This window comes from Saccopteryx bilineata, chromosome 2 (genome assembly GCF_036850765.1).
Source record: "Saccopteryx bilineata isolate mSacBil1 chromosome 2, mSacBil1_pri_phased_curated, whole genome shotgun sequence".
Lineage (NCBI taxonomy): Eukaryota > Metazoa > Chordata > Mammalia > Chiroptera > Emballonuridae > Saccopteryx > Saccopteryx bilineata.
In genome coordinates, this window is record NC_089491.1 from 8,635,799 (window position 1) to 8,652,802 (window position 17,004).

Consider the following 17,004-nt stretch of genomic DNA (forward strand, 5'->3'; position numbering starts at 1 on the left):
TCCCATTACGGGTATACATCACTGTAAGCCATTCTGATCACAGAAATGTTCATGTGTGTGTGCTGGGGGGTGGGGAGTAAGGGGGCAGGCAGGCCTCTTACAATCGAGCTATTGTGTTAGGTCTTTTCTCTGGTGAAACCAGCCTGCCGTGGGGCCAGCAGTCCCACAGCCTCAGCCCTGCCCTGCTGCCTAGTCCCTCCAGAAGGCAGGCCCAAGTTCCCCTCGAAAAGACCAGAGTGAACTGGATGGGCACCCAGCTCCAGGAGTGCCCAAACTCCTGCTAGAAGTGTCCCACTCCAGCCTCATTGAAGGAAAGACCGTACCTCTTAGTTACTGCTGGACCTCTAACAGGGCCAGGCAGAGAACTGTAACTGTGGAGTGAGCGAATGAATGAATGAGTGAATGAATTAAGCAAGCCTCAGACCCAGGCAAAGAAGCTACACCATTCCCCTCGGTGTTGTCCAGGTAAGGTCTCCTTTTTTTTTTTCTTTCTGAAGTTGGAAATGGGGAGGCAGTCAGACAGACTCCCGCATGCGCCTGACCTGGATCCACCCGGCATGCCCACCAGGGAATGATGCTCTGTTCATCTGGGCCGTTGCTCTGTTGCAACCAGAGCCATTCTAGTGCCTGAGGCAGAGGCCACAGAGCCATCCTCAGCACTGGGCCAACTTTGCTCCAATGGAGCCTTGGCTGCGGGAGGGGAAGAGAGAGACAGAGAGGAAGGAGAGGGGGAGGGGTGGAGAAGCAGATGAGCGCTTCTCCTGTGTGCCCTGGCCCGGGAATTGAACCCGGGACTCCTGCACACCAGGCCGATGCTCTACCACTGAGCCAACCGGCCAGGGCTGGTAAGGTCTCTTTTGAGATGTCTCCTGTCCTCCCTTGTGCTCCTCCCAACCCCCACCCCAGCTGGATTAAGTGCCACTACAGCCCAGAGGCGCCAAACCAGGGCACTGGTCACTCTTTACAAATGCCTGCTCTCTGTCTCACCTATTATTGTGGGCCCCAGGGGGCAGGGGCCTGCCTTGTTCTTGCTCTTCCTCCTCCTCCAGCCCCCAGAGCAGTGGCTGGCACAGGGAAAAGGCTCAGGAAATACATTCAATGAAGAAAATCTTTGAATTCCTAGTCAGTAACCCAGGTACCCCCTGGCTGTTGGGTAGTCACAGGGGAATCGTCCTGCCATCACTGTTAAGATGCTCGCAGTCTGCGGGGAGACAACTAGATAAGCCCAGCTGGGTGCTGGGTGCTGGGTCCTGTGATGAAGGAGCCACAGCTGCTCCTGGGAGCCAGAGGACGGAGGCGGCCCTCACTGTGCATGACGGCTTCATGGAGAAGGGGACTTGTGTGAGGCCAGCCCAGAGAGGACGCGCAGGCAGGACATGGGGGAAGTGCTGAGGGAAGGAGAACGGCATGTGCGGAGGCAGGGAGGCGTGACAACGCAGGCTGTTTTCTCAGTAGGACACTGACAAGACCAGATTCCAGTTTAAGAAAGACAGTTTGCAGGTCTGTTGGCCCAGAGGCAGGGACGCCAGCTAGGACCCTGTGGATAAGAAAGCTGGCTCTGGAGTAAACAAACCTAGTTCCAAGCCCAGCCCCACCACTCGGTAGCTCTGCGGCCCTGGGCAAGTGACTTCATCCATTACCCATTTCCTAAAGTGAAATGGGGATGAGCACAGCCCCTGCCTTTCGGAGTTGCTGGGGTCAGTGAGGCAGGCGCAAAAGTGCTTGTCCCAGTGTTCAGAGGGTGAGCCCATGCCAACAAGCTGAGGTGGCTCTGGTGCCAACCACTCAGCCTGGCCCAGAAGAACAGCTCCAGGCAGCATCCGGTTTTCCCAGGAAGCCATGTGGGGCAGCACGGCCTGTCCAGCCCCAGACCTCTCCCTTGGTCCCAGGCGCCCCAGCTCCAGGGCTCCAGAGCACATCAGGCCTGGAAAGGGAGCAGCCAACTCAGAAGCTGGGCTCTGAAATGGCTTCTACAGACTCTCCCCGGCTCTGCTCTGCTGGCCAAGGCTCTTGGCACAGAGGGCTCAGTACGCCGGCTTTGGGGGAATCTCAAAATGGTTCCCAAATCATTACCATGAAGAAGTAACAGCAGCATCCTTGTCCCCCTGGCAAAGGCAACCAGCTCCCCACTGCCTAACCACATCCCCTGTTACCCTATGATCTCACAGTGTGACCACAACCCGCCTCCTCCACGGACTCAGCCCTTCCCTGCAGCCAGCAGCTCCCCGGTGGCAGAAGCACTAGAGCTCAGGGCATCAGGCGCACTCAATCTCCCAGAGCCCCTCTTCCAGGCAGACCTCTCTGATCCTCTACTACCTGCTTCTCCGGCTCACACCTGTGTTCCCATCACCTGTGACACGGCTGGACCCAGGCTGCAGCTACAGAAAGTGGCTGGGAAAGCTACCTGGATGGCACTGGAGGACTGGGGGACGGACAGTTTGTTGACGGTCTTACGAGAGTTGAGCTGGCAGGGTCTGGGAACTGGCTCCAGACTCCCTGGGTGCCCACGTGGTCCTCTGGTGGGGAATGAGTCACGGGAGCCCCGGCGAGGAGGGATGGCAGTTGGAGATGTGGCTGCTCCCTCCCCGACCTCAGGCTGGCAGTGAGTCACCTAGGACAATGCTGCACAGTCTCTGCTGCAGGTTTTCTGAGGTGAGGGTGCCACTGCTCCTCCTAGATGCCCATTTTGGGGTCTCGCCACTTGGATGATCAAGAAGGTCTTTCTAAGAGCTAATAAAACTCACCCTTGTGCTGACCTGAAAGCCATTTCCACTTATTCAGTCAACAGTGACCAAGAAGTAATCTGCAACCCAGCCATTAGCAAACAGACATACTGGTTGGGGAGATTATCCTGCTGAAAGTTAGGGTGTGGGCCTCACAGCCGACAGCTGAACCCCAGTCTTGATATTTACTCCCAGTGACCTTAGGCAAGTGACCTAACCTTTCTGGACCTGGGTTTCCTCTACTGCAAAATGCAGATTATAGTATCTTTCTCCCTGATAAGGAGACCATATAATTTGTTACCCAAATAGGGCACTTTTGAGAGCAAAGGGGGTGCTATTAATATCAAGCACGCTTCAGCTGGGCCAACCAGGACACATGGGCCCCTCTTCACAGGTTGGTAAGCGCCAAGGAGATAAGAGTGCACTAGACACACAGTGAGTTTACAGCAAACATGTGACTGTTGTTATCTACACTATTGGTCAGCTGGGCCCTGTAAGGCCTTCTTTTTAGGAATTTTCACTTGTCTGGATTTCTCCCACACCCTGCATTACCAGTTGGCTTGGGTACCATGCCACCGGCTTGCCATACATTTCAATCAGCTTTAATAGGAAAAAAATACTTGTCAACTTTTTTTTTTTTTTTTTTACAGAGACACAGAGAGAGAGTCAGAGAGAGGGATATATAGGGACAGAGGGACAGACAGACAGGAACGCAGAGAGATGAGAAGCATCAATCATTAGTTTTTCGTTGTGACACCTTAGTTCATTGATTGCTTTCTCATATGTGCCTTGACCATGGGGCTACAGCAGACCGAGTAACCCTTTGCTCAAGCCAGCAACCTTGGGTCCAAGCTGGTGAGCTTTGCTCAAACCAGATGAGCCCATGCTCAAGCTGGCAACCTCGGGGTCTTGAACCTGGGTCCTCCACATCCCAGTCCGACGCTCTATCCACTGCGTCACTGCCTGGTCAGGCAATACTTGTCAACTTTGAAGCCTTGATTTTTCTCTTGTCTGTCCTAATGTTGACGCACCATCCTGACTAGGGCTCGGGTCTGTCAGACTCCCTCAGACCCGCGTCAGAGGCCGGCAGGGCCCACCCGGGGCCAGGCCGCAGTTTCAGACTCCCTCCCTCCCTGGCAGAGGTCCTCCTCTCAGGCCCCCTGCAGCGACTCTGGCCTGGGCTCACAGCTGGCCTTCATCTGTGATCCCAGAAGGATGGGGCTGGGGAGGGAGGTGTGAGTTCTGTGATCCTCAGACTAGTGCCGAAGCGCCATCCTGAGAGCTGCATTCACTCAGGTCTCCCTGGGGCAGAGTCCTGGCTCCTGTTCTCCCTCTGCCTGGGTGGGTGGGGTTAGAGAACAATCTCTTTTGAGTTGCTTATGACTTCAGCATTTTTGTTTTTACACATTCAACCTCATATACTTTGGAGTTCTTCCATCCATTCAGGGGACCATGGGTCATGTTAATGACCCCATGCTCAAGCTGGGACCCCGCATACTTTGCAGTTCTTCTACTGGCTCAGCCACTTAGTAGTACTTTGCTTAATGACTGGGCAAAATGACTCATGGTCTTTGAATCTCAATAGTTCACTCACCTATAAACAGGATAACTATCATCTCTACTGTTAGCCTTAAAAGCATTTGTTTTGGCGGTGGGGAGGGTTAGAAAATTGTTATAATACAATATACAAAACTACAAAGATGATGAATGTGAGCGGTGCTCCCTGGAGCTGCACAGTGTACAACCTGGGCCCCATGCAGGGCTGCCCTGAAATGATGGGGCCTCTGTCCAGTGCTGTTGGGAAGACTGAGCCAGTGTCCAGGACTGGGCATAAGTAGGGTCACAGTTGTAAGTATACACAACAGCTAATACAGCTGTTGTAATCATCATAACCTGAATGTCTTTTTCCATACAAACAACTTCAAACCTACTTTTGCCCACCTCTGTATATCCAGTGCTTGGGTGATGACTGGCTGATTATTTTTAGTATTTGAACTTTCTCATTCCTAACCTTTGGGGTGAGCACTCACCAGAGTACCCCAGACCAGCAGCTATTGCCACAGGCAGGACACCCAGCTCTATCTCCCCACAAAGTGGCCCCTAACCTGGGCCACTATGCCGTGGTGCTGCGGGGGACATGGACACACAGTGTTTGGCACCGACGCACCAGGCTGCACAGGGACGCCCACAGCGGCCCACCAGAGGCTGGGAAGGACCCAAGCCTTGGGGAGGCCTCCTCCCAGCGTGCACAAGCTGTCACGTGGCTCAGTCACACCAGCCCCACGTGTGGGGAGGGAAACCCATGCATAATGGAAACTCCTCACAATACAATGTGGAAAAGCCATTTCAAGAATCGTTTTTATTTTCATATCGATGCCAAGGAAAATAGTTGGATTTGCTTTTCTTTGTTGGTCATAGGAAGAAACTGAAGAGCATGGCTTTGATTGGAGTTGAGTTCTTCCCCAGGTCTAAGATAGCTGGAATGCTAGGGGGTTATTTCTCTTAGGATGCAATTAGTTGAATAAATATCAAGAGAGCAAAAGTAAACAAACTCATTACTGCCCATTAAGAACTGCCAAACTAGCAAAATCCGGGGTGGGGGTGGGGTGGGGGTGTGTGTGGAATCTTTAAGTAAAAATAAATGACTCCGAGGCTGAGGGCAGCACAGAGAGCGTGGCCCTCGGAGTTGACTGGCCTGGGCCCTAGCCGGGTCAGTGCTGACTCTTATCTGCCACGTGCTCCTGGGAAGGTCACTCCGCCGTCTGGGTTTCTGTGCCCTGTTTATAACCTCACTGGGTTACCTGGAACAATGCAGGTCAGGCACCCAGTGCAGCGCCCTGTCCCTGTTCCTTTCCTTCCTTCTTGCAACCAAAGTGGTTCCAAGTCAGTCCCACCAAACCTAGACACCATGGAAATGTAACAGTAAGACCTAGAACCAGCAGTTTCACGACTGGGCCTACCACTCACAACGTGCCCTTGAACAAGACACCTTTTTCAGCTTCCCTTTCCTCGCCCTCAAAACGGAGTACTACTACTAACTAGCTCTGAATGTTGTAACGTTTGCATGAGACAGTGTATATGCAAGCAAATGGCCTATGAATCCAAAAAGCTGTACAAGTGTTAACTGTCAGGTTTGGTTTGCTTTTTACTCAGTCTCAAGAAATGCTCTTCAGAGAGCACCTTCTCTGATGAAATTTCCATGCCTCTTACTTCCCCACTCTGAGCCCAGTGCTGTGTGACGTGGTAGGGCCAGCAAGAGCGCCAGCATTCAGGCCGAGCCGCAGACGGCTCCGGGCTGCAAGGCAAGGCCCACAGGCCTGGTCAGAGGCCAGCTCCGTGAGACAGAGCACGTTCCTCCCCAGTGGAATGGGAGAATGAGTGCTGGCCGAAAGGGCTGGGGTGCGCGGACACCATAAAAGCACGGGACACCCAGCCTGTGCGTGGCCAGCCCTCCTCACTGTCAGCCCGGCTTCACTGTCCTTGTGACAGTGGTGCCACTACCACGCTGTCCATCTCTGGTTTCGAAAGCAATGCCGTGTTCCTGACCGAGTGCGCAAGGTGGGTTGGATCGCCCCAGTTGTCAGAAGAGGCTCAGCTTCCAGAGTCTCAGGTCCAGGGGCACAGAGCTTTGCCCAGGAAGCTGTGTGAGCCCACACTTGGGAGGCAACAGAACTCAAGGATAAACAGGGTGTCCCTGCAGGGTCTTGAGGCCTGTCTAGGAAGGTTTGGAAGTCAACCCTTTCCTGGAGTCAGGTTGCCTCCCTGGGCCTCTGGCAGTTTCTTGGCCATGGCGAAGGCCCATGCTGGTATCTGCACCAGCACAGAGAGATGTTTGTCACTAGCTGTGGCAGGTGAGCAGCCCTGGAAAGCAGTGGGCAGGCCCACCCTAGCCAGGAGGGCGGCACCTCCCCATTGTTCTTGGCCGGGTGTGGTTGCCGGCACAAGAGCAGCCAGAGCGAGGTGGAAACCAGGCAAACACTCACAAACTCAGCCCGGTTTCCACTAACGTCACTGCAGCCCTGCCTTGCAGCACAACTCAAACCAGAAGCTCCAACCCCCTTTCTCTGCCTGGCCCGAAAGGCCCGAGCTGGCCACTGGAACCGGGCTTGGACTTTGTTGTTCAAGTGAAGAACAGCTCAGCATGGCTCCAGGGAGCACAGGTTCTGTCTATAACTGCCCACTGGCTGCCCAGGTGGAGCCTGGGCCCAGGCTGCTCACTGGAGAGCCCCCAAAGGGGCCCTGGGAAGATAAAACCTTAAGGTCCTGTGTTGTGGTTATTTTAGCATAGAGGAATGTGAAATCAGAGAGTGTAAAGCTGATTTTTTTTTTACTGCTAAAAACCATATTAAGTATATTTCTGCATAGTCATTAAGAGTTTGAAGGTTTGTGATGAAAAGGGAGTCATATACTGAACGTGACAAGCTCAAGAGAGGCCTGCATGGCTCAGACCAAAAGCAACCACATAGTATGGTCTGGACGTAAAACTTCTGAACTAAAGTGAGTGGCGGCAGGGATGTGTCCTGTGCCTGTAGCTTCCCTGCGGTAGGTTAGTCTTCACCTTGGGTGAGACTCTTTATGTCTTGTTGCATCTGAGACAACACCTCTGAAATGTCAGAGCAATCTTCTTTTCCAGGCCCCACAAGGCACAGCCTGGGCTCTGGACCAGAGCCCCTGAGTGTACCCATCCTCCCCACATAGCAGTTCTGTGCTGTCACTGTTCACTCACTCTCCTATACCAAACAATGGAAAGAGGTAGGTGTCTCTCTGCTTGGCCTTTGTATCCAATCCCAGAGATTCCCTCCTTTGCTTTCTCCTGCCCCTTAACCTACCCCCCACAATTTCATGTAACGCTCTTTACACCTCCTTTGATTCCAGTGCACAAACTAAGCTGCGAAACTGCCCTTCTCTGGAACGATTCCTCAGTCCGCTGAGATTCTGCTTCCCAAAAATTGTCATCAGGTTGGTGACCTATAAACTTTCTCTCCAGTTGCGGGCATTTCTTACATCAGCAGGTCTGAGGACATCAGACACCAGACCAGGGCTGAGTCCTGGTCTGCTGGGACTGTGTAATCTTAGGCAAGTCACTCAGAATCTGAGTCTCAGTTTCCTCATCTGTAAAATGAACCTAACAGTATCTGTACTGCTCACAAAAATTAGGGGATACTTCAAAATCAGTATGAAGCGATAAAATATCCCCTAATTTTAGTGAGAAGAATTAGAGAATATTTCAAAATGAAGATGAAGCAATAAAATATTCTCTAATTTTTGTGAACAGTTTACCTTAACAAGACATTATAAGAATTCAATAAAGTAGAAAACATGTACAAAATGTATATATATAGCACAGGGTCAGGTAGCTAGTAGGCACTCAGAAAACGGATATTATAAAAGTTATTCAAAATAAATAGAATAAATAACCTCCTATGTGGCCCCACCCCCACTCCCAGGCAGCCACTGCTCTGCCCCACCTGCTCTCCCTACCACAGCTCTACGCTGCCTGCAGCTGTTTTCTTTTAGTCCGCAAATATTTATTAAGCTCCTCATATTCCAGGCCATGTGCTAGGCACTGCAAATGGAGCAGTGACCAAAACAGACACCACGCCCATCCCTGGCCCTCCTGGAGCTTACATTCATGGACGGGTAGGGTAAGGAGATGAGGACACTGGACAGGAAAGGTGGTGAGATCACAATTTTAGTAAGCAGGGGGGCCTCACTGGGAAGGTGGTATTTCAGTACACACCTGAAAGATGCAAGGCAGCGAGCCACGAGAAAACTGTTATAGACAGGAAATAGCAGGTGCAAAGGCCCTGGATCACAAGGGTGCTTGGAAGCTTGGAGAACATCTAGGAGAGCAGTGCAGCTACAGCAGCATGAGCGAGGATGAAAAGAGTGGGTGATGAGGTCAGGGAGCAGGCAGGGCCGACTAGGAGGGCCTTCAGAGCCTGGTTAGCTTTTTCTTCAAGATGAGCAGCCATGAGAGCCGTTTGAGTAGTAGTGATCCAATTTGACCTTTTTAAAAAATTATTTCTATTTTGATCGATTTTAGAGAGAAAGGAAAGAAGAGAAAGAGTGAGTGAGCAAGAGAGACACACAGACATTGATCTGTTCCTGCAGGTACCCTGACCAGAGATCAAACTGGCAACCCTGAGCTTCAGGGTGATGCTCTAAGAACTGAGCCACTGGCCAGGGCCCAATTAAGAGTTTTTTAAAAGGATCACTCTGGCTGTTGGGATAAGGACAGACTCTAGTAGGTGAGCACAAGAGCTGGAAGAACAGTTAGGTCCAGGTGAGAGGTGAAGGTGGGTTGAACCAGGGTGTGGGGAGACGTGGAAGAAGCAGTAGGATTCTGGGTCTGTTTCTAAGATACTGCTATTATAAATTCAGTGGTGAACAGATGTGGGGTGTGAAAAAAGAAACGATGACTTCCAAGTTGTTGGCCTGAGCAACCAGAATGAAGTTGCCATTTACTAACAGGAGAAATGGGACGAACAGTTGGGGATGGAGGTATGGGGAACACCAGCTGTTCATTTCTGGATAAGTTAAGTTTGAGGTGCCCAGCAGATAGCTGAGTGGAAATATCAAAGAGGCGGCTGGATTTATGATTCTGGAGTCAAAGAGTGAGGTGTAGGCTGGAGAAATAAATGTGGGAGTTAGCAACACTTGAAGGGAATCAAAGCCACAAGACTGGATGCGATCACCGAGGCAGAGAGGAGGACTGAACTCTGTGCCCCCAGGATAGAACCAGGAGGGTGAACCAGCAAATAAGACAGAAGCAACAGCCGGTGAGATGGGAGGAAAGGGTGATGTTCAGGAAAGAAAGTCCAAGAAGGGAGTGATCCACCATGTGCCACAGCGTTGAGAGGCAAAGTATTAATGAAGACCAAGAAGTGGACATGTGGCCTGGCCAGGGAGGCCACTGGCAATCCTGTCTAAAGCACCTGGGTTGGGGAAGGGAGAGGCCTGATAGGAGTGAGTTCAAGAGAGAACAGGAAGAGGGGACTTTCTGGAAAGACTAAGTATTGGAGACTCTATGAAGGGCTTTTGCTAAAAAGGGGAGCAGAAAAATGGAACAGTAGCTGGAAAGGGGATATGAGGTCAAGAGAGGATATTCTTTAAGTTGATAGAAATAACAGCATGATTGTAGAAAGAATGTGATCATACGGGGGAGGTAGGGGAGAGCTGCTTGGAGCAATGTCCTTGAGTGGGCGAGAGGAGAGGAGGGATCTGTGCATGTCATCGCCTCGCTCTTGGCCTGACTAACTCCTAATTCATCTTCAAGGGTCAGCATATAGGGCACTTTCTCAGGGAAGCTTTCCTGACCCTCTGATAAGGTCAGTTTCCCGTTCCACTCTTTAGCAGCATGTGCTACTTCTGCATCTCGGCACTGAGGGACCCAAGGACGGGTAAGCCCCATGAGGAAGAGGCAGGCTCTGACCTATTGGCAGTGGTGTCTCCAGCAGCCAGCACACTGCCTGGCACACCACAGATGCCTGATGGATATCTGGGAAAGGTATGAATGGGTCAAGAATAGAACTGAAACAACTTCAAAGACATCTATCTGTCTTCTGCTCTCACCTGCTTAAACCACGTTGCAATGATTGGGACTGTGCACTTACAGATACTTGGATTTCTAAGAACTCAGTTGTTTGTTCCTCTTTGGGCTCTGCAGCATGGCGAACACAGAGACCACAGCCACAGGACTGGACACATCCTGCCGCTGACAGTATCCACTAGAAACTGAACACATTCCATACTATATCTAGCAATTCATTCATTTAACAAATATTTGCTGAAAGCATAGTGCAGCATCCTTGGGATACAGGACTGAATCAGTGCCTGCCCTTGTGGAATGTGCAGTCCAGCAAAAGGAATCACGAAGAATTCTACTTCATCAAAACTGTGATCAGAGTTATAAAGGGGAAGTCTGGAAAGTTGTAGACATGTAGAATGGGGAGACTTAATGGTCTGAGGGGTGCATGAGGCAGAGGAGAGGGTGGACGGACCACCCCGCCTCTGCCTTCCCTGCCCACTTCAAGCTGCCCTCTGAGGTTCTCAGGCTGTGGGCATTGGAACTGGCTCCGGGAACAGCCGGGCCGTGGCCTCCTGCCTTCTAGGCCCTGGTCTCCTCCCTTTTCCTTTCTATCTCTGCTGGGGCCCACCTGTCTCCTCTGGTGCTTCCAGAGGACTGCCTCCTGAAGCTGCGTTTTTGGAAAGATCTGCCTGGCAAGACGGCTGAGCTCATTTATGGCACAGGCCACTGGCAGTGATAGGACTGTTACTGAGTCTCCCCTTCTGTTTACTTTCAGGTGTTCATAGGCTCTGTGCACAAAGAAAAATCACCGTTTTGCAAGGACCATGAGGTCACTGTGTGTGACGTGCTGGTGGCTGGGACTGCTGGCTGCCTTGGGAGCTACCGCCAGCCAGAAGGATGGTTTAGAGGGCACTGAGGAGGGCTCGCCAAGCGAATTCATTTACCTGAACAGGTACAAGCGGGCCGGCGAGTCCCCAGACAAGTGCACCTATACTTTCATCGTGCCCCAGCAACGGGTCACCGGCGCCATCTGCGTGAACTCCAAGGAGCCCGAGGTGCTGCTGGAGAATCGTGTGCACAAGCAGGAGCTGGAGCTGCTCAACAACGAGCTGCTCAAGCAGAAGCGGCAGATTGAGACGCTGCAGCAGCTGGTGGAGGTGGACGGCGGCATCGTGAGCGAGGTGAAGCTGCTGCGCAAGGAGAGCCGCAACATGAACTCGCGGGTCACACAGCTCTACATGCAGCTCCTGCATGAGATCATCCGCAAGCGGGACAACGCGCTGGAGCTGTCCCAGCTGGAGAACCGGATCCTCAACCAGACAGCCGACATGCTGCAGCTGGCCAGCAAGTACAAGGACCTGGAGCACAAGTACCAGCACCTGGCCACGCTGGCTCACAACCAGTCGGAGATCATCGCACAGCTTGAGGAGCACTGTCAGCGGGTGCCCGCGGCCAGGCCCATGCCCCAGCCACCCCCTGCCACCCCGCCTCAGGTCTACCAGCCTTCCCCCTACAACCGCATCATCAATCACTTCTCCACTAATGAGATCCAGAGTGATCAGAACCTGAAGGTGCTGCCGCCCCCTTTGCCCACCATGCCCACCCTCACCAACCTCCCGTCTTCCACAGACAAGCCGTCGGGTAAGTTCCTTCTGGGGGCCTGCTCCATCTGGGCCTCAGAGCCAGGCACCAGGCTTCCCTTGGCTGTGGCCATGAGTTGGGGAAAAGCCACAGCAAGTTAAAGCTGGGCCAACAGACTTGCACAATCCCCCAGCAGTCCCTTGGTCGAGCCACTGGAGCTGGTGGGGTGCAAGGGGGACCTTGTTCCTCAGATGGATGGTCCAAGGGAGAATCAGAGGTAGGGGGAGTCTCGGAGTAGAACTAGTACTCTCTGGCTTCTGATAGGAAAGAACCCCAAACCTGTAGTTTCTGGGCTCTGCATTAGATGCTCTGTGTTGGCAAGTAGGATGTCTCGTCAGCAAGCTCTTGTACTGTGCCTGGCGCAGACCAGACATTTGGTAAATGCTCACTGAAGAAACATCAGGCCAAAGGAAAAAGTGTGTTCACGGTGAAAGTATGAGAAACACATTGTAGGGGCTGTGGGGTGTTCAGGATTACTTTCTAAAGCCCACACATTTCCTGGAGTCTGCTGCTATCTAGAATTTTCAATAACAACTCCATAAACTCTTAAATATATGTTTCATCTTAAAATATGAAAATTCTAAGAATATCATTATAAGGGAGGAATGGTCTTGCTACTAAGTTTTAAAGCTTGACGGAGATATTGGCACTGAACACTCTCATGTAATTATACATCATTAACCCCTGCAGCTCCTTATGGAAGGTTAACGGAGAGGATAAGTAACTTGCTCATAGGGTTAGGATCCTCAGTCTGGATTTGACTTCATTCCTCACACTTTAAATCTAAGGCTGACTCCTCTGTGCTCTAGGACTCAGGGAATCTTCACTCTGGGGGAGCATGAGCACAGCCCTCTGAAGCTTAGTCTCCCATTCACCCAGGACCCTGCAACCCTTCCAAATGGCTGTCATTTGAGAATGAGATTCATCTTTGCAAAAAACTAACCACATATCTGCTCAAAGTCAGTGATTTTGGTAGCACTTCACTGTGTAAGCAGGGAAATATTTTTCCTGAAACTATCCTACTTCACACTTATTCACACTACTGGGAAGAGCCGCTTCTTGCTAACTCCAGAGAGGGCTGACCCTGAGTCTGGGGGTGGGTGGCCAGTGCGAAGGACAAGGGCAGCATTGTTTGCAGGTCCACAGGGGCGTGTGGCAGAGCACCTGCCCGCAATGCCTTGCAGAAAAGCCCTCTTCTGGGTGTGCAGATTGAGAACAGGCGCTCTGGAGCAGACTGACCCGGGTTCAAACTCAGCTTCCCCCACTGATTAGCTCTGGGACAGTAAGCAAGTCACGTCACCTGCAGAGCCTCAGTTTCTTCATTTCTTAGTGATGAGATATGAAAACAGTGCCTACCTGAGGATTAAATGAAGTCGTGCAAAAATGTGTTCAGCACAGTGCTGGGCCCATGGCAAGTTTCAATATATGGTGCTATAACTCTCCTTTGGCCTTGGTCTCTTCATCTTAAAACAAGGAGATTGAAATGGAAATGAACGGTCCCTTTTTAGCTCTGGCAGTCTACAGCCGATCTGTAATCTATAGACACATGTTCAACTGTGCATGTGTCTGTTCTAAATCAGAAGCTCCAAAAGGGAGAGCAGAGTATGCTAATACATCTTGATAGACTACTCAGAGGGTAAAATATGCCCTATGGGCACCAAATAAAGGCTTGGCTAAATGTTGTTATAATCCTGACGGTAGTCAGGCCAACCTCAATGGATAACAAATAAGATTTCTCGCCTCAGCATCTCTGGTTTCTGACTCAACACTTTCAGGACATTGCTGAGCTTGAACACAGCCGATTGATATATAGTGTAGGAAAAAAGACCTAGGTTTGCCTCCACCCCTTGTTAGCTGTTTGATAATGAGAAAGTTACTTAACTCTGAACCTCAATTTTCTCCCCTATAAAATGGGGAAAAGAATCATAATATCCCAGGCGTGTTGTGGAAACTCAGTAGTCAGGCATGTGATACTATGTCCTGGGGGCACCCAACAATAGCAGAGCCCCTTCTCTCTGATGGTCACAGAGCTGGACTAGGGGAGCAGGTGAGAACCACAATCCCCGACTCCCAGGATGTCGTCAGTCTAGGGGAGGTGGCAGTGCGTGATTGCACTGGGACCCACCCAATAGCCACCCGTTTTAGCCCGTAAAATCAGCGCATCAAGTCTGACAAAGGATTTCTCTGAGAGGAAGCATCTGTCAAGGTCAAAATTTCCACAACCACTGTGAGAATTTATGGGGACCAACATACCAAAGAACCGGACATCAGAAACACAGTGAAAGTCGTGGGCTGTGTGGTCATTGTGGTAGAACCGCAGTGTGCTACCTGTCCCCTAGAGGGGCAACTGAGTGCTGTGGGGACGCGAGGTGTCATGACTGAGCCGCAGGAGTGGACGGGAAAGCTGGACAGAGGTGGACACTTCGGGCTGCCTCTCTGAATTTTGTGGAAGAGTTCACCAGGTGGACTTGGTAGGTAGGAAACTGAATTGCAGTGGGTCCCTGATGCAGATGAGTCCATGCAGAGCCCAGGGGCACGGTCAACTCTCAGCACCTCACATGGTTGGACCCCTGTGGCCGCACTCACAGTCCAGTGTAGGTCCGTGCGGCCCACGGCTTCTACAGGCACCTGGCCCCTTTCTCTTCCACTGAGGGAAGCATATGTGTGTCGAAGGGAAAGGCAGTTATTTTATTACGGCAATAACCTTAATGTGCTAGAAGTTACATTTTTTAAAAAGCAAAGCTCTCCCAAATGTTGGTCCAATTGTTAGTAACAGACTCCTTAGGGCCCATCTGACCACCGAGCTCCCCACCAGGCATTACCAGCTGAGACTGTGCACCTGGCTCTGGAAGCCGAAAGGGCAGGCAGAACCAAGAAGAGTGTGGCTGGGGCCCTTCCCTTTTCTGCTGTTGGATTAAGATGAGAAGGAAAGACAGATGGTCTCTCCCAGCCAATCAGCAGAGAGCTGTTATCAGGCCTGTTCTGAGAGCTGGGGGGGGGGGGGGGGGGGGGGCAGGTTCTGGTCCTGGAAAACAAAACTTCTTCTATGCTCTGGCCCAACAGATTCTTTGTTCCTGGGGACATCACTCAGCCAGAAACACCTTTGCAATTAAACACTTCTGCACTCAAGCTTTGGCAGCTTCAAAATCTCTCATTCTGCAATCTCAAAGCCAGTCCACTCTTTTCCTCCTGGCCTAGGGCTGCCCAGCCCGCAGCACGCCCTTGTGCAGGCCACTTATCTGAAGCTGTACTCACCAGCTTCTCCTCAGCCAGACAGTAACAGGCTGGCCCCCAGCCAGGCCCAGGTGCCCAGAGCCTGAGCGAGGGAGACCTGGGCAGCTTCCAGCTGCCCTGGAACCAGGCTGCCCTGGCATCGCACTTGGGTTTTGTCCTGTCTCTCTCAGCTTTGGCCAGGCCTGGGGGCATTTCTGTTGAGATAATGCTTGTGATAGGGCCTGGGCCAAATGGCCCTGCCAGTGGCCCTCTCCTTGGGGCCCTGCTATTATTGCCCTTCCTTCCTCTCTTCCTGTCCATTCTTCCTCACCCTCACACCTCCCTGACCTCCTGTTCCAGCTATGTGCCTCTGACACACACATAGCCGCATGTCAGTCCAGTGTGTTCAGGGGAAGGCAGAGGGCTCACTCACTAGGACGCAAAAGAAAGGACAGGATTAAGCGTCGGCTCTGGCCTTCTTTCAGGACTGTTCTGGGAGTCCTGGGCCGCCATGCCCCAGCTCAGCCTGGGCAGGAGCCGGCCCTCCTGCCATAGCACCCATCCTAGGCACCGATAGGAGAAGAGGCAGTGTTCCTGCTACCTGGCACAGTGAGGCCTTGTTTGAAACGAATCTTTTAAAAACCAAAAGGAGCCTGACCTGTGGTGGCACAGTGGAAAAAGCATCAACCTGGAACGCTGGGGTCACTGGTTTGAGGCCCCAGGCTTGCTGGGTCAAGGCACACAGGAGGCAACTACTTGTTGATGCTTCTTCTTCTTCCTCTACCCTATCTCTCTCTCTCCTCTCTCTAAAATCAATCACTAAAATCTCTTTTTTTTAAAAAAAAGGATAAAAACCAAAAGGAGTAGGCATTTCTAGCTGTTTTATCTCTTGAAAAAGAGAATGTAATCAGCTCAGTTTGTTTCTCAATGGAATCAGAAGAGGCTATAAAATCATAAAATATTAGAGCTTGTTAATAAATAAAGAATAAAAAAAAATGAATAAATAAAAAAGGCCTGACCTGTGGTGGCGCAGTGGATAAAGCGTCGACCTGGAAATGCTGAGGTCGCCGGTTCAAAACCCTGGGCTTGCCTGGTCAAGGCACATATGGGAGTTGATGCTTCCAGCTCCTCCCCCCTATCTCTCTCTCCTCTCTGTCTCTCTCTGTCTCTCTCTCTCTCCTCTCTAAAATGAATAAATAAATAAAGAATAAAAAAAAATGAATAAATATTAGAGCTTGTTAAGGGCCTCTCAAGTCCCCTGGCAGAGCCTTCTCGTCCCAGAGCCTGTCACTGCAGAGCCAAGATCAGTCCCTAGACTTCTAACATCTAGGATAATGAGGTTCAGAGGTTAAGTAACTTAGCCAAGATTACACAGCTAGTTAAGTAGCTCAGGCAAGGCTCAAACCCAAGTCTGTCTTAACCACTCTGGGATACTGCATATTTCCATGGAAAGCTGGAGGAGAACTGGAGTAAAATCACTCTATAAATGCCTGACTTAGCCTCTGCTGCCAGCTGCCTGGGGCCTGACCCTCTATCACTATTTCATGTACCAGGTTCCAAGCGGCTCTTTGTAAAAGAGCTCTGGAAACAGAGCTGGTGGATTTGCTATTAGAACTCTCACTTTCTAATAATGCACGACATCGTAACTGCAAACCCACTGATACAAGCCGCCTCCCCACACCCACTGCGCCAACTGCTGTGGCCAGCTCACTAGTCACACAGGGGGATTGCTGTGGTGAATTTATGTAATAGACTGTATCATAAACCTGAGATGCTGCAAAACAAACAAACAAATAAATAACATCATATTACAGAGTGTCAACAATCATACTCTCCCACAGAAAACGTAATATGCATCTGACTTCTAGTGAATGGACCCAACTAAAGTTGTAGATA

General features: G+C 51.2%; 2 protein-coding genes across 14 annotated transcripts in view; one reads left to right on the forward strand and one right to left on the reverse strand.

The window, feature by feature from the left end:
• The window catches only part of RALGPS1 (Ral GEF with PH domain and SH3 binding motif 1), a 330,788-nt gene that overhangs the window by 93,334 nt on the left and 220,450 nt on the right, over positions 1-17,004 (reverse strand). The window lies entirely within an intron of this gene.
• ANGPTL2 (angiopoietin like 2) overlaps positions 1-17,004 on the forward strand; it is a 39,118-nt gene that overhangs the window by 4,515 nt on the left and 17,599 nt on the right. Inside the window, exon 2 of the mRNA XM_066256171.1 lies at positions 11,030-11,895. Coding sequence (XP_066112268.1) covers positions 11,079-11,895 — 817 coding nt within the window. The 5' untranslated portion in view covers positions 11,030-11,078. The remainder of the gene's footprint in view (positions 1-11,029; positions 11,896-17,004) is intronic.